This window comes from Eucalyptus grandis, chromosome 3, assembly GCF_016545825.1.
Source record: "Eucalyptus grandis isolate ANBG69807.140 chromosome 3, ASM1654582v1, whole genome shotgun sequence".
Classification (NCBI taxonomy): domain Eukaryota; kingdom Viridiplantae; phylum Streptophyta; class Magnoliopsida; order Myrtales; family Myrtaceae; genus Eucalyptus; species Eucalyptus grandis.
In genome coordinates this window covers 42,746,578-42,761,254 of record NC_052614.1, presented here as the reverse complement: position 1 = coordinate 42,761,254, position 14,677 = coordinate 42,746,578, and the positions used below count along the sequence as shown (strand labels likewise).

Below are 14,677 nucleotides of genomic sequence, written 5' to 3'. Positions count from 1 at the left end.
GTAACACCAAAAAACCTGAACTTATATTTTTGTAATACCAAAATCCTAACTTCTATTTCGTAACACCAAAACCCAAATTTATATTCATGTAACACATTTATTCCAAAATTTTGGTGTCATAGAAAAAAAGTATGGGGTTTTTGGGGTCACAAAATAAAAGTTTAGGGTTTTTAATGTCATAAAACAAAAGTTTAGGGAAATGTGTCATACTACACAAGTTTGGGGTGAATGTGTCACATGAGTAAAAATTTGGGGTAAATGTGTCATAATAGCCATAGTTTAGGGCTTTTGGTGGCTTTTTACCATTTTCCAATTCAATCCTAAACCTTTTTTATTGCTAATTCAATCATAAACTTTTTTGCAATTATACCAATTTGGTCCATCGACCAAATTTGGCTACCAATGCTAATGTGGATGTGCTGGACGGTGCCAATGGACAATTTTTTGATAATATTCTATTTTTTATTTTATTTTATTGATAATATTCTCTCTTTTTCTTTTTGTCTCCCTCCTCTTCCCCTTCTCTAGCAATCGGCTAAAGGGAGGGTCAGTTGCCAGCTAGTGGCAAGCTTGCCTCACTGTTGTTGGGCGAAGGTGAGCTCATCTAGCCATTGACAATGCGAGGCCCCACCAAATCTGGCAAGGGCTCGCCGCCAATGGATAACAAGGCTGATCTCGCCATATCCAATGAGACAAGCCTCACCTAGCCACTAGTGAGGGCTTGCCTTGCCAAACATGGGCAAGGTCGGCCTCGCCGTCCATTAGCGAGGCAAGCTCATCCTCACCTAAAGACGGCCGACGAGCTTGCCATTGTCCATCGACTAGCCCTCTGTTTGGCCGGTCATTGGAGAAGGGGAAGAAGGAGAGAGGAAAAAGAAAAAAAATGAAGAATTCAAAAATTTAAGAAATAAAAAACAAAATATTATTTTAAAATTGTCCGCTGTGGCCGGCCAACATTCACGTTAGTGCCGCCCGCCAAATTTGGTCGATAGACCGAATTGACACAATTACAAAAATGTTTAAGACTAAATTGACAAAAAAATATTTAGGACTAAATTGGAAAAAATTGCAATAAGTTTAGGATTTTTTTGATGATTTTCCCAAGAAAAAGATGCCAAGATAAAAATTAGGGGTTTTGGGTTTTATGAAATCAGTTTGCGTTTTCACTTGGAATTAGGAGCCGACTGAGAACCAGACCGATTTTACGAAACTAAGAATCGACTGATTTCAAAGACGGTCTAGTCCGGTTTCCGAGTAGAGCGAGTATGTTGTAAAACCTTTCACAGCTAATACCCTCATTACCTCACAGCTCGCTCATGTCACTCAAAGGGACAATTATTCATGTCACTTAGAGGGACAATGTAGCTTTGCACCATGCAAGCTTCATATAGCTTGCTTGTAACATGACAAGAAAACCGAGAAATAGTACCTACACTTTTTTATACTGAGAAATGCATAGGCATAAAGAAATCATATAGACTTTGTTATGCGAAAAAGAGTTTTCTTCACTTTCTTGGCATTATTTTGGATGAAGATGCTAAAAGTGGGTTAGCTAAAAGTTTCGCGAGTATTTCCAAGGCTTGCATGCTGACCTGGAGAAAAAGGTCAACACTTAAGCAGATCTGTATGGACCTGTGATGTATTCTCCAAGGAGTGTAAGCTTCGGTGCAGTGACTAATCTGCATGCAGTATATTAACCATTCACTTTTATTGCCCTTAAAAGTTGTGCTCATAGTGGTGAGATTAAATCGTCTAAATTTAGAGAGATAAACCTTATTGCCTTATTATGCAACTTAAAAAACAACTTGACCATGCAAGTAGAACTGAGTCAAGTATCTGAGAGAATATTAACGCATTATTCATAAAAATCTCTTATTCTTTGTTTCCCTGCTGTCACGATTGACCCAGTTTTGACAATTCATTCGGAAGCTATGAGAGCCACTGCCGCTAAGAGGGGAGTAGACTTGGAAAGCGCCATCTACTTTGATTCGAGATGGATCTATTTGGTGGACCATCGCAAGAAAACTCAATTTCCTGGAGTTGGCAATGCCTTCAAGCTCAGGTAAGCAATGATGCAGTTAATATAGTTTAATAGTCTGGATGTGCACTAATCAGCATCGTGAACCGCGTGGATACTATTCTACTTTTTGGACATGGATCAAGTGGTGTAACACACATTTGTCATTATTTTCTGCACCACGTTTAATTGAATTGCCAATGGTATCGGAAGTCAAATAGACTATTAATATATTGTAAAAAATGATGTTCAATCAAATCTTCTCCGTGGAGAGTCTCGCACCACGTAGACATGTACCATCCCTACATTTGGGTTGTGTTTGCTTTGCTGATAATAAATAATTTTAAAAATATTTTCCTAAAATAATTACTTGTATTGCTTTGAACAAACAATTTTTTTTATCGTTTACTAAAACATTTAAACATAAATTACTAGAGATAATAAAATATTTTTTTATTGGCTAATTATCTTGAGCAATATAAACAATTAATTTTAGCAAAATGTTTTCTAAATATTTGTTTTTCACAAAATAAACAAAGCCTTAATAGTTTCAACTTTTCACATAGTAGGATCTCTAACATGGTAGAAATAGTCTTTAAACATATCAAAAATGATCTCCAATCAATTATTTCCATGCCACCTATACATGGTGCTTCAGCTGATCATGTATTCTATAGGATAAAAAGAAATTTGAATATGGAAATAAAATAGAAAATTGTTGCTTTTGTGTTCTTTTGAATGTTCTTTTCTATATTAGAATCTAGATATTATTTCAATTTTATTAATTTATGAAGTTTTTATTTGAAAAAATAACATTTTACAATAAATATTATAAATTCAATTTACCTTTATCTCATCTTTCCATGAGATTAATTTATCTAGACTAGTTCCCTCTTATATCTAACTTTGTTTTGTTTTGAGTAGGAGCCACATATAGGATAGACATCCTATCCTAAATTTTGTCTTGATTAGAAATTAGTTAATCTTTGGATAGCAAAATGATAGATCCATGTTTGTCATTGTTGACAAATTTTTTAAGTTTTAAATGTTTATGAACTTGCCATAAAACACAAGCAATCACAACGGGGCACGTCACATCAAGAAACCGTAGAAGCCCCCACGGAAGCACTAATGGCAAATAGCAGCTATGGTCGAAAGGACACCACGCCGATGGACATGTTGATTGATTTGACTCGAGTGTACCCGGGCAAGAAATCTTATAACTGTTCGTTTATTGTCGTTCTGCGTAAAACAAAAGGAGAAGACTGCATTGTGTTTAACCATACTCCTTCTGGATTTGAATTGCTTGAGACCATTTCGTCTGCAAGGCTATAGGGTGCGTTTGGAATTAGCATTTCCAAACCCCTTTAGACCTCCAAAGCCCTTTGGGCTAAAAAATGGGTGTTTGGCAAAATGTTTTGTAAATGTATTTGGCTGAAAGCCTGCCTTGTGAAGGCTGAAAGCCCAAGGCAGGTTGGGGGCTGCCTTGGGCTTTCAGCATGCCGAAAATGCTGAGATGAGGGGGAGAAAAAAAAATCTTCCCAAATTATCCCTGTTAATTTTTCGTTTTTCCTGTTTTGCCCTCTCATCGTCGTCTTCTTCTTCCGCGAGTGGGTACTGTTCATCTTCTTCGCGAATACAACCTTGCTCGCGCCAGCGCCGTGCTCGCACCGGCCACTGTGCCGGCAGCCCTCGACCGCGCAAGCACCACCCACGCCGGCGACCCGCGAGCCCTCTCTGCTCACCGCCGTTCCGCCGGCCCCGCCAGCCACCGTCGCTGCGCCTCCACCAGATCCGAACCCGAGCGGACTGCTGCCCTTTCGAACCGAAGCCCCGCAGCGAGATCGCGGCTTCGCCGCACCAATCTCGCTCGACGACCGCGTGGCTGCTGCTCGCCTCCGCCGACGCCGTCGCCGCTGCGGCTCGCGACCCAGGCGCCGAGGCCCGCTGCTCGACTACCGCTGTCCCGATCTCGCTACTTGAGGGCCCCGACACCGCAAATCTGAGCTCGCCTCCGCCCGACGCCGCCGCCGCCGCCCGGCAGCCGCAACCCCGACTCCGACTCCGCCGCGCCGGCCGTGCTTCCACTCGCCGTTTGCAGGACCTCTGCCTTAGCAGCTCGCCTCCGTCGCGCCTCTGCCCACCGTCCTCCGCTCGGTCACCGACCCCTGCGCTCCGCTGTGACGCCGGTTTTCCCCCTTCGTCGGAGCCCGACGCCACCGCGCCTTGGCACCACCGCCCGCGAGCGGTCGTTGGCGAGGTCCTCCCGCGACCTCGATGCCTGAGATCTAGGTCACGGCGGGGTCGCCGGAGGTCGAGGTGATGTCGCGTGACCTCGCCGCCCCAGATCAGGGGTCGCCGTAGGTCGCGGCGGCGTCGTGTGACCTCGGGCAGCCTTTGCTAATGGTCTTCGGGGGTCGGCGGAGGTCGCAACGGTGTCGTGGGACCTCGGGCGACCTTTGTCGGTGGTCTTCAGGAGTTGCTTGACCCCGGGCAACCCTCCCTAGTCGTCTACGCGGCTACCTAAGTCGGATGTCAACTACCGACGACAAATTTCGATCATCGGCGGGTATTTGCCGGTCAATTTTTTTATTTTTTATTACAAAAGCCTTTTGTAAATGTAATTCTCCCAAACAGCATTTTACTCAAAGATACTTCACAAAGAGCTTTCAAACTACAATTTACCAAACACAGTTTGCATTTTGAAAAATACCTTTAACTCAAAGGTCTTTGCATTTTCCTAAAGACTTTCCCCAAAAGCCTTTCCAAACGCACCCATAGTCTATTCTGTTACTAATTTTTTTTAGGAAAGATAGTCACAACCCTTTTGGCGCGATGGGTTCTGTTTTTTCTCCACCTCCGTCCGTATGGTTGTAAGTTATAGTCTCACAGATGCTCCGATGCCTAGACTTTATGCTCAGTCAAGTTTATCCATAAAGCAAAAAGAACTATTGCGTGATAGAGAAGCTGTCATTGTGTTAGGTTTCGACCTTTTGGAGGTCCTCTCCAAGATAACTTACCGAAGTTCTGCTGCATGCTTTCAACGAGTAATATCATAGTTAAAATATTGATTACTCAACACAAAATGTGTATCGATGTTTAGTGTATATCTTGAAGGAGTTTGAACATCTTCATAAGTAGTCGATTAGGATTGCCATCGTTATACGGTCAGGTTGAAAGATCATGGGTAAGGTAGACGTGGAGGTGTAAATAACAATTCCTGGATGTAGTTGCCATGCATCACAAGGTAGTCCATATGAGACTACAGGTAGGGTTGTCAGTTCTTTATATTTTTGAGTCCTCTGCTTGGGTATGTTTGTGATATTACAAAATGTTTCAGTATGTTTATAAAATGCTTTTCATTGAAAAATAATGAAAATATGTTAATTTGTGTCAGTTTTGAGTTAAGTTGTGCTGAGTTCCGTTGTATTAAGATTTCTTGAGAAATTCATGTCCTATTCATGTCATGATCTTACATTATGTCAAGAATAGCCTCCTTTGTCTACAATTATTGTTGTCAGCAATAATGTCTATTGCGGTGCAAAGGACGAAGGTGGAGACTCGTGTTGAGATAAATTGAGCAAAAGGATGCTTCGATTAAAGGGGTCACAAATCTAAGAAAGGAGGCTCGCAAGTGGGGGGAAATATACTGAGGTGCATGTGTGTTATGGAGAGAGAATCCACATCAAAGTAGAAATTTAAATTTGTTAATGAGTCCTTTTGGGTTTTCACTAATAAATCTCTTGAGGATTAGCTATGAAGCACGGACACTCTCCAAAAGCCTTCGTGTCGTGTCGAACACTTTGACTCGTGTCTGATACTCTCGGACACTTTTCGATACTCGGTTAACAAGTGTCGGAAAATCGGACACCTGGTCAACTTTCTCGACATTCTCTGACACTCGAGTCGGAATTCTGACATACAAGTTTCCGACATATGATTCTGATATCTATGTCAATTTTAAAAATTCAATAAATAAGAGATCTATATATATAAAACACAATAATAAAAATAATAAACGGAGAAAGAAGAAAAACATAATCTTCTCTTCTCTCTTGATTTCCACCGCCAGTGATATGCAATTCACCCCTTAAGTTTTTTTTTTTTTTTTCCCTCCTCTTCCGATATGTCTAACATATGAGTCCATATGAGTCCATAATATGGATCGCTTGTTTTTTTTTTTTTTTTCCAAGTTTTATGAATTATTGAAATAAAGTTGAATTTGTCAAATTGAAATAATGAATGATATTAATAAATTGAGGATTAATGTTTTTGTGTATATTCATTCTAGGCTTTTTAAATATTTATTTATGAATTTGATTCAAATTAATTTGATTGAAATAATCATATAAATGATAATTTATTATGTATATATAAAAATATATATTTAATATATAACGTGTTTCAACGTGTCAGAATTATCTGTATTTTGAGAAATGACGTGTTAGCGTGGCGTATCGTGTCGTGTCGTGTTGCGTGTCGCATGTTAACGGCGGTGCTACTTAAAGGATGAGGTGATGACTATGAATTGATCTCATAAGAGTTACATCAAACATCACATCACATTGACTTTTGCAGTCGAAAAATTGCATTGATTGCTACAATGATCGTGGGTATAAATAATCCACCGGAAGATGGACTATTTGCCTCAGAAAGTTCCACATCCAAATTCTCTCTCTATTTCCAAGCTCGTTGGATCGAAAATTCATTTGCGATGGAGTTAGATATAGTCCGATTTCTAGAAAACAAGACCATACTAGTTACTGGCGCCACGGGTTTCCTAGCCAAGGGTACTCTCTCTCTTTCTCTCTCTCTCTCTTTCTCTCTCTACACAGTATATTTATGTATATAAATCAGTCCATGTATACTCCTGGGCGAAGGCTTCCTTTGGAGACAGAAAAAAGAAATGGGATGCATGCGTAACGCATGCACACACACACGTCTGCGGGGGTTATGAGCATATTTTGTTATAATGTGTATTTCTCTTGTTATTACGATCTATTTTCTAAATAATAATTTATTTGAGATGCACATAAATATTAAAAATCGTCTTGTTCCCAATTGACATGTTCTTGTTTGTATTTATTGTTTTGACATAGTTTTTGTGGAGAAGATACTCCGAATTCAACCAAATGTGAAGAAAATGTTCCTCCTTATTAGAGCTACGGAAAAACAATCAGCTATACGTCGGTTACATGAAGAGGTAATAGGTTTCCAGATAAACCCTAATTTGGGATTGGCATGATAAAGTCGGATCTTGTTTTAGATTCGTCATAGCATTTGATTGAGCCGTTACTATTATCTCCCTAGATAGTGATAGAATGAGAAAAGTATAAAAAAAATCATAAATATATATTACACCGGTACTAATTTAGTCATAAATCTTTCAATTGCACTAATTTAGTTCTAGACATTTCCGCATTAGTATCAATTCAGTTTATCTAGCCAATTTATGTTAGAAATTACTAACATAAACTCTAGCAGTTCTATGTGGCACGATTGACGTTAACGTGGAAATTTTTGTAGAATTTTTTAATTTTTTTTTCTTTTTTTTTTCTTTTTCTTTACCCTCTTGGCCACTGAGGGCCTATGCACCCTAATCGACCCTAGGCGAGGGAGCCACGACCCTCGCTTGCCATGGGTGAAGGCCATGATGCCTTGCCTAGACCAAGTGAGGGAATCACGACTCTCGCTTGGATCTAGGCAAGGGCCCCATGTCCTTGTCAAATGGCCTCACCCGCTATGATCGAGCGCCTCTGCTCCCTCACTTGTGGCCGACGAGGGCATAGAGGCACTCATTGGCCAACAGGTGACCCTCGTTTGGATCTAGGCGAGAGCCAACGACCTCGCCTACAGCCAATGAGGTTGTGTCATGTAAGATCGGCATCCACCTCAACAATTTTTTATTTAAATTGGTCGGATTGACTGAATTGATATCAAATGTGAAAGGATTTAAGATTAAATTGGTTCATTTGAAAGATTTATGACTGAATTAACACTAATATAATAGGTTTTAGACTTTTTTGATACTTTTCCCGTGATAGAATGGTGCTTACCATTCTTTAACATATACGATGAGAAGTTACTTTTGGAACCTCATGTGGGTTTCCTTATGTTTTAATGCATATAGAATGGTTTTCTATGGTAAACTTTCAAGTATATTTATGGAGTTAAATAACGGAATATATCGGGTACACATTCTGTGTTTTTTTTTCTCGCTATAACAGGGCGAAGAATAAAAAAAATTCTCATTCTTTTTGGCTTGAATAAAAATAAACCCCGAGATGTTATTCGTTAAATCTCACCGGACACTTCTTTTACCCAGGGATGCGTATTATATCCTGAGACACAACTTCATGCTCTTACTACCTTTTGAATTTTATGAAGAGTATTTTGCATATTATACATATGTTCTAGATGAGGTCTTATATATTGAGCACATCGCGAACAGCTCCTACAGAAGAAGTTATTCGATGTTTTGAGGGAAAAATGGGCAGAGAATTTCAATTCAATTGTGGAGAAATTGTCTCCAATTCCTGGTGACGTTTCTTGCGAGAACTTGGGAGTACGTAATTTTGATTTGAGGTCGGAGATGTGGAGAGAAATAGACATAATCGTTAACTCCGCCGCAACTACAAAATTTGACGAAAGGTACACAGCGATAATTTTGCCTTTGCCGCTCAACTTATAATAATTCAAATGGTTCGTTTCTTTTTCTTCATGCTATGTTGTGTTTACTGCCATTTTTTTCCCGCAGATATGACATTGCACTAGCTGTCAATGCATTTGGAGCGAAGCATGTTGCTGAATTTGCTGTAAGATGTGCCAACATAAAGATGCTACTCCACATATCAACTGGTTTGTGATTGTCGATTGGGGTCCTTCTTGATACTGCAACTCAGCTCTCTACCGCACGTCATTGAGAACGCCAAATCAAATTATCATCATCAGCAGCAGCAGCATCATTATCATTTTGCTTTAGTATACATCAAATTAAAGAAAAATTTCAATAATGAAGCTCGATGGATAAATATTACATACAATCGCCAATGGGAGGAAACATTTAATCACTATTTCTGGTTGTCGTCAATTATAGTCCATGTTTATCCAGGAAAGCGGGATATGTAGAACCGAAACACCATGATTCGTTATCTTTCTTCCGGTTTTGTTTTTATACACTGACGGTGCAAAAGAAACCCTTATACATGATAAGCTCAAATGCTTACACGTATTCCCTTTTCATATTTTAGCAACTAAGTTTATTCCATTAGCAGGTAACAGATTTCTTTTTTTTTTTTTTTTCCAAAAGTACTTTACACTGACAGTGTATCTTAAAGAATCGTTTATTTTCAGCATATGTATGTTGCAATATGACCGGAATTATACAAGAAAAGACATTTAACATGGGTGAGACACTCAACGGGTCAGGAGTATTAGACATGAATGAAGAGAAGCTTCTGGTTGAAGAATTAATGATTGAACTTCGAGAAAAGAATGCTTCAGAAAGAGAAATCACCATTGCTTTAAAGAATTTGGGCCTGCAAAGGTTTGCCTGTTATTAATTGATTGCAATCAATGGAATTGATGATGAAGTTAATTGGAAATAACATCTTTAATAGTGGGTGTTAAACTTTGAGCTACAAGTTAGACTACCACTTGGTTTGATAACCATGCTCTACAAAGAGGCAGAATACAAATTTGAGAGAAACATAGTTAGAGTAGGATAGATAAGAAGAAGAAGAAGAAGAAATGTCTGTCACCTCAAACTTGGCTTACCAAATGTTCATCTCGAAAGTTGATTGTATCATATCGATACCCTTTTCATGAAAGTTTGGGCTGTTGAAAAATGTTTTTGATTGTACTTTAAGTGAATTTTAACAAGTAAACTCTTGGTGAGGTACTTTAAACCAAGGATGTGATGATAGCAGCAACAATCAAAACATGAATTAAGTAGTTAAAAAATATGATTGATCAATCAATCCAATCATATACTTAGATAATAGTATATAGACCAGTATCCATGATTTCGATATAATTAATTCGCAGGGCAAGGCTCCATGGTTGGCCAAACACGTACGCTTTGACGAAGGCGGTGGGGGAAATGATATTGTGGCATCATTGCAACCAAAATATACCACTTGCTTTTATAAGACCCACAATCATAACAAGCATTTATGGAGAACCTTTTGCCGGTTGGATTGAGGATTCTTCTTTCAGGTTATCCTTTAAAATCTCTCTCTCTCTCTCTCTCTCTCTCTCTTAACGAGATCCGACAATTGAGTTGTGGAATGATCTCTCTCTCATAACGAGATCCGACAATCGAGCTGTGGAATGAAAGCGTAGTTTAATATTTAAGAATACTGCAAATCAAACTCGTATTGTAGCAATAACTTCCAAGTATAATAATACACTCATAGTTGGTATAATTTTCTCAATATCACTCACTTTAGATCTCTAGTATTACTCGTGACATCGTGTCTTGAAAGTGATATCATTGTCATCCCTGAATTGTTAGATGTTGGATGCAACTTAGTAACTAAGGTGAATTAAAAAGAAAGTTCATGGATAATGCATCGAATAAAAGTTAAGAGACTATTCATGATATTACTTATTGTCTCTTTGCAAAATGCAAGCTATTACTTGACAAGAAAACTAAGAAACCGTGCCTCTATTTTGTTATTCCAATTGCTAGTTAGCAATACACGGTCATTGAGAAATCGTGGGACAAGAACATCACAAATAGCATAACTTTCTTACATGCTCACTTTGTGTTATAACTTTTAATCGATCACTTGAATAACATAATTCTTTCATGATTACTTGAGTATCATAACTTTTAGAAGATATTTGCTTCAAGTGCTATAAGTTTTTATGCAACATTGGATTTTCCAGTTAGGAAAATTGCCAATGCCACTCAAGTGAATGTTTTTCAAAAGTTATGTCATTCAGGTGATCGATTGAAAACTTATGATACCAAAATGAGCGTCATATTAAAGTTATGACACTTGTGATGTCTTTTTCCCAATAAATCATTTAGTCTTGAACAAGCGCATCAACAAATGGATGCACTATCTTTTTTAGGAAATCAACTCCATTTTGAGGTTAAAAGGAGAATTTCAAAGATCAACGTCTCATTTAGAGTAATCTTCATCAAGAGAGTAGAGGAAGTTGGTAAGAACGCACGAACGGGCACATCTTTTGCTGCTTAAACTTGGGTTTTTATTTGATCAATTATAAAGTAAGACCTTAGTTGTTAACAAGTAACCGCGGTACGTATCTTGTTAATCAAGTATTTTGTTGCTTAACAAGCGAGGCTTTTTCTCATTTACTTTTTATTTCTTCGGCACATATGATGATGCAGAACAATCGACAGCATTGCCATCAATTATGGTAGAGGAAGACTGAAATTCTTCCTGGGCAATCCTGGTACAATAATCGACACGGTAATAGCCGAGCATTAACCGCCATCAAAATGCCAGGAATATATGCATCCCAAATGTTGCATTAGCAGTAAATAATTGATTATGTACTCCCCCTTGTATGAATTGGTATGTGAAAATTAATCGGAAAATAATGATAGTTATTGATACCAACCACCACTATATTGTGCAAATTGCATGTAAATAGATAGAATTGTTCATATATAAATATGTTCGACGAATTTCGACATCAATATGGAATTTCATCTTGTGCAGATACCAGTAAATATGATGGTAAATGCTACGATCGTGGCCATAGCGGTGCATGCTAATAAGCCTAATTCAAACAAGATTTACCAAGTGGGTTCCTCCAGGAGGCATCCTTTGACCGATTCAGATATTACAGACATCGCATGGAGTTACTTCAAGGATAGCCCTTGGATCGACGAGAATGGGGAGCCGGTCCAAGTTCATAAGCTTAGAAATATGGAAAGCATGGCCAGCTTCCGCAAGCACTTGAGACGTTACATTCTCTTAACGAAGGTCAGTCCCAAATGGCTTAAAAAGTGAAGATCAATTTTGTCACGGAAAGTTAATGCAATAATTTTAAAACACGTAGAAAATTGAATATTACCCAAATATCTGAAAGTCTTTATCTTATAATAATTTTACATAGTTAAGTCTACATATTTCGTTCTTTTATGATATAAGTGACAAATTAATGAACAAACATATCCCCAAAATAATCAGCTGGTTTGTTTCAAGCGAGAATATCTTTTAATATGTTCTCAAGATTTACAGCTCTTATTATTTTACTTTCATTAAATGGGAAATAGTTGAAACTTTTCAAAACAGACATTATGTATTATAACAAATATAAAGTTTGAATAATTTTTTTTTAATTATCGTGAAAACGTTAATGCATAGATTCTTTGTTGATAAATTGAAAACAGTGGGGCCCTAAGTAGTAAGAGTTACAACATACAAATCAATCGACATGCGTACTCCAAAATATATATTTTAAAAAGGGACAAGCATCTAAAAGTAGCTACTCAATGTTATTTCGATTTCTTATTTTGTATTGTCTTGGATGAAGGTGCTGAAAGTAGCTAGCTCCATGTTTGGCGGGCGTCTCCCAGGCCTGCATGCTGATCTGCACAAAAAGGTCAACGCTGCTGTGCGATTGGCAGAACTCTATGAACCTTATACCTTCTTCATGGGCATGTAAGCTTCAATGCATTGACCAGCTTGCATGCAGAGTACACTAATCAATCACCTTGTTGCCGTTAAAACATGTAGTCACCTTTTGGCTTAACCATTTAGAATAAATAGTTATGATCTTATAAAATTTCCGACATCAAGGTAAATGTCTTAAGTCTTTCAAGGTTCATATATACTTTCCCATTTATATATTTTTACACCACAATCTTAATGTTAAAGTCCAATATAAACGTGTGAGGAGTATTAAAATGGTTTAAATATTACCACACTTCATCTGTTAGCTTAAATTTTTAAAACAATTGTTGTTATTTACAAAATTTTATAATATCTTATTCTAGTTTTTTTTTTTTTTTTGACCCAGCTTTGATGACACAAATACGGAAGCTTTGAGAGCCACGATATCTGACAATGGAGTAAACTTGGAAAGGGTACTCTACTTTGATCCGAGATGTATCGATTGGGAGGACTATTTCAAGAGAATTCATTTCCCTGGACTGGTCGATGCCTTCAATCGCAAGTGAGCAATGATGCAATTAATATGTTGTTTGGGACATGTAATATTTAACATTATGAAATGCGTGTGTTCTCTTCTATTATGTATGAAAATAACTCACGGGGGTGTAACACACGCATCTGTTGTTATTTCTGTTGTCATGGATTGAAGTGCCAATCCTGTTGAAGAAGAAATAAACTTCAAAGTTTAAACGTATAGTTAAAGATGATGTCCATATCCAGAAAAGCTTTCGACGAAGAGCGTCGCACCACCTAGACATGGGGTTTTCGATTGATCAAGTATGTGCATGTGTCACGAGGGATTAGGGTGTTGATTTGGTCTCATGTCTCCGATGAATCATTTATCAACACCGTTTTTCTAATTTGGCATGCCTTATAGTCTAGTATCATGTTCCTCCATTTAGCTTGCAAATGAGACAGAATATTAACTATCTTAGATTATTTGAATCTCTTCCAAACGACGATTTGTTCTAGCGGCAACTCCATTCTGCTATGAAGTGTTTGGAGAAGTGAACTGTTGATGTATCTTGGATTGGAGAAGAATTTTAGACAACTTGTATGGGGTGTGCCCTTTCTCGTTTGTAGCACCTGAATTTTGCAAATCTCGATTCTTATGATCTTTGCAAATACTAGGGTCATGAAATCTACGATATTGATATGATAAAAACCTTAAAACTACACTAGAATCGCCACTAATCTATGTAGAAAAAACCTAGGTCAATTGGCCTCCTAAAGCCTCCGATAGTGTCGAGAAAGTCAAGCTACCTAATTGCCCATGCAAAGGAAACTCTCAGGCATACAAATTCTGATGACCCATTTAAGCATTCATTACATAGAATTACATACAAATATTATGAGCATTTCAGTTAAGCATTTTAGTTAAGCCTATATAATATTGAATTGCGGTTGATGGACTAAAGCAAGGGGGGTTATGAGTTTAATTGAATTATCAGAACTATGGTCAGGACAACAAAATTTATTTGGACCCATTGGAAATTAATAAGATTGCATACGCACGGCACATGGGGAATTATAAAATTGGGAAGATTGCTTTATCTGATTGAATTAGGAAGAGATAAAAAATATCATCATTGGAATTATATGCAAGATATCTTATTGATACAAACTAGGAAAGGTGAGGGGGGTCTTCTCCTTAAAAGAAAGCTTAGACTTACTCCTATATATATACACACACACGTTAGAAAAGAAAAAGGACACGAGAGCACGAGAGAGGAGTATCAAAATGGTATAATATTACCACGCTGCGCTTACAGTATTTTATTCCAGTTTTTTATTTTACCAAGTTTGAGGATGCAAATACGGAAGCTTTTAGAGCCACAACTTCCAACAATGGAGTGAACTTGGGAAGTGTCTTTTACTTTGATCCGATATGTATCGACTCGGAAGACTATTTTGAGAGAACTCATTTGCCTGGAGTTGTCAATACCTTCAAGAGCAAGTGAGCAACGATGCAATTGATATATTGTTTGCGACATGTAACAGTTGA

General features: G+C 38.0%; 1 protein-coding gene across 1 annotated transcript; it reads left to right on the top strand.

Moving 5' to 3' along the window:
• Window positions 1-9,420: 9,420 nt before the first annotated feature.
• Window positions 9,421-13,178, top strand: LOC120291860 (alcohol-forming fatty acyl-CoA reductase-like). Its single transcript, XM_039309617.1, has 5 exons — window positions 9,421-9,563; window positions 11,379-11,460; window positions 11,713-11,979; window positions 12,533-12,660; window positions 13,019-13,178. Exons 1-5 carry the CDS (start codon window positions 9,421-9,423, stop codon window positions 13,176-13,178), a joined length of 780 nt encoding a protein of 259 aa, XP_039165551.1.
• The last annotated feature ends 1,499 nt before the right edge of the window (window positions 13,179-14,677 follow it).

Coding starts and splice junctions, on each gene's coding strand:
- LOC120291860 (XM_039309617.1), top strand. CDS start 9,421: ATGGGTGAGACACTCAACGGGTCAGGAGTATTAGACATGAATGAAGAG. Junction 9,564..11,378: donor AAGAATTTGGGCCTGCAAAG/GTTTGCCTGTTA, acceptor ATGATGATGCAG/AACAATCGACAGCATTGCCA. Junction 12,661..13,018: donor TATACCTTCTTCATGGGCAT/GTAAGCTTCAAT, acceptor TTTTTGACCCAG/CTTTGATGACACAAATACGG.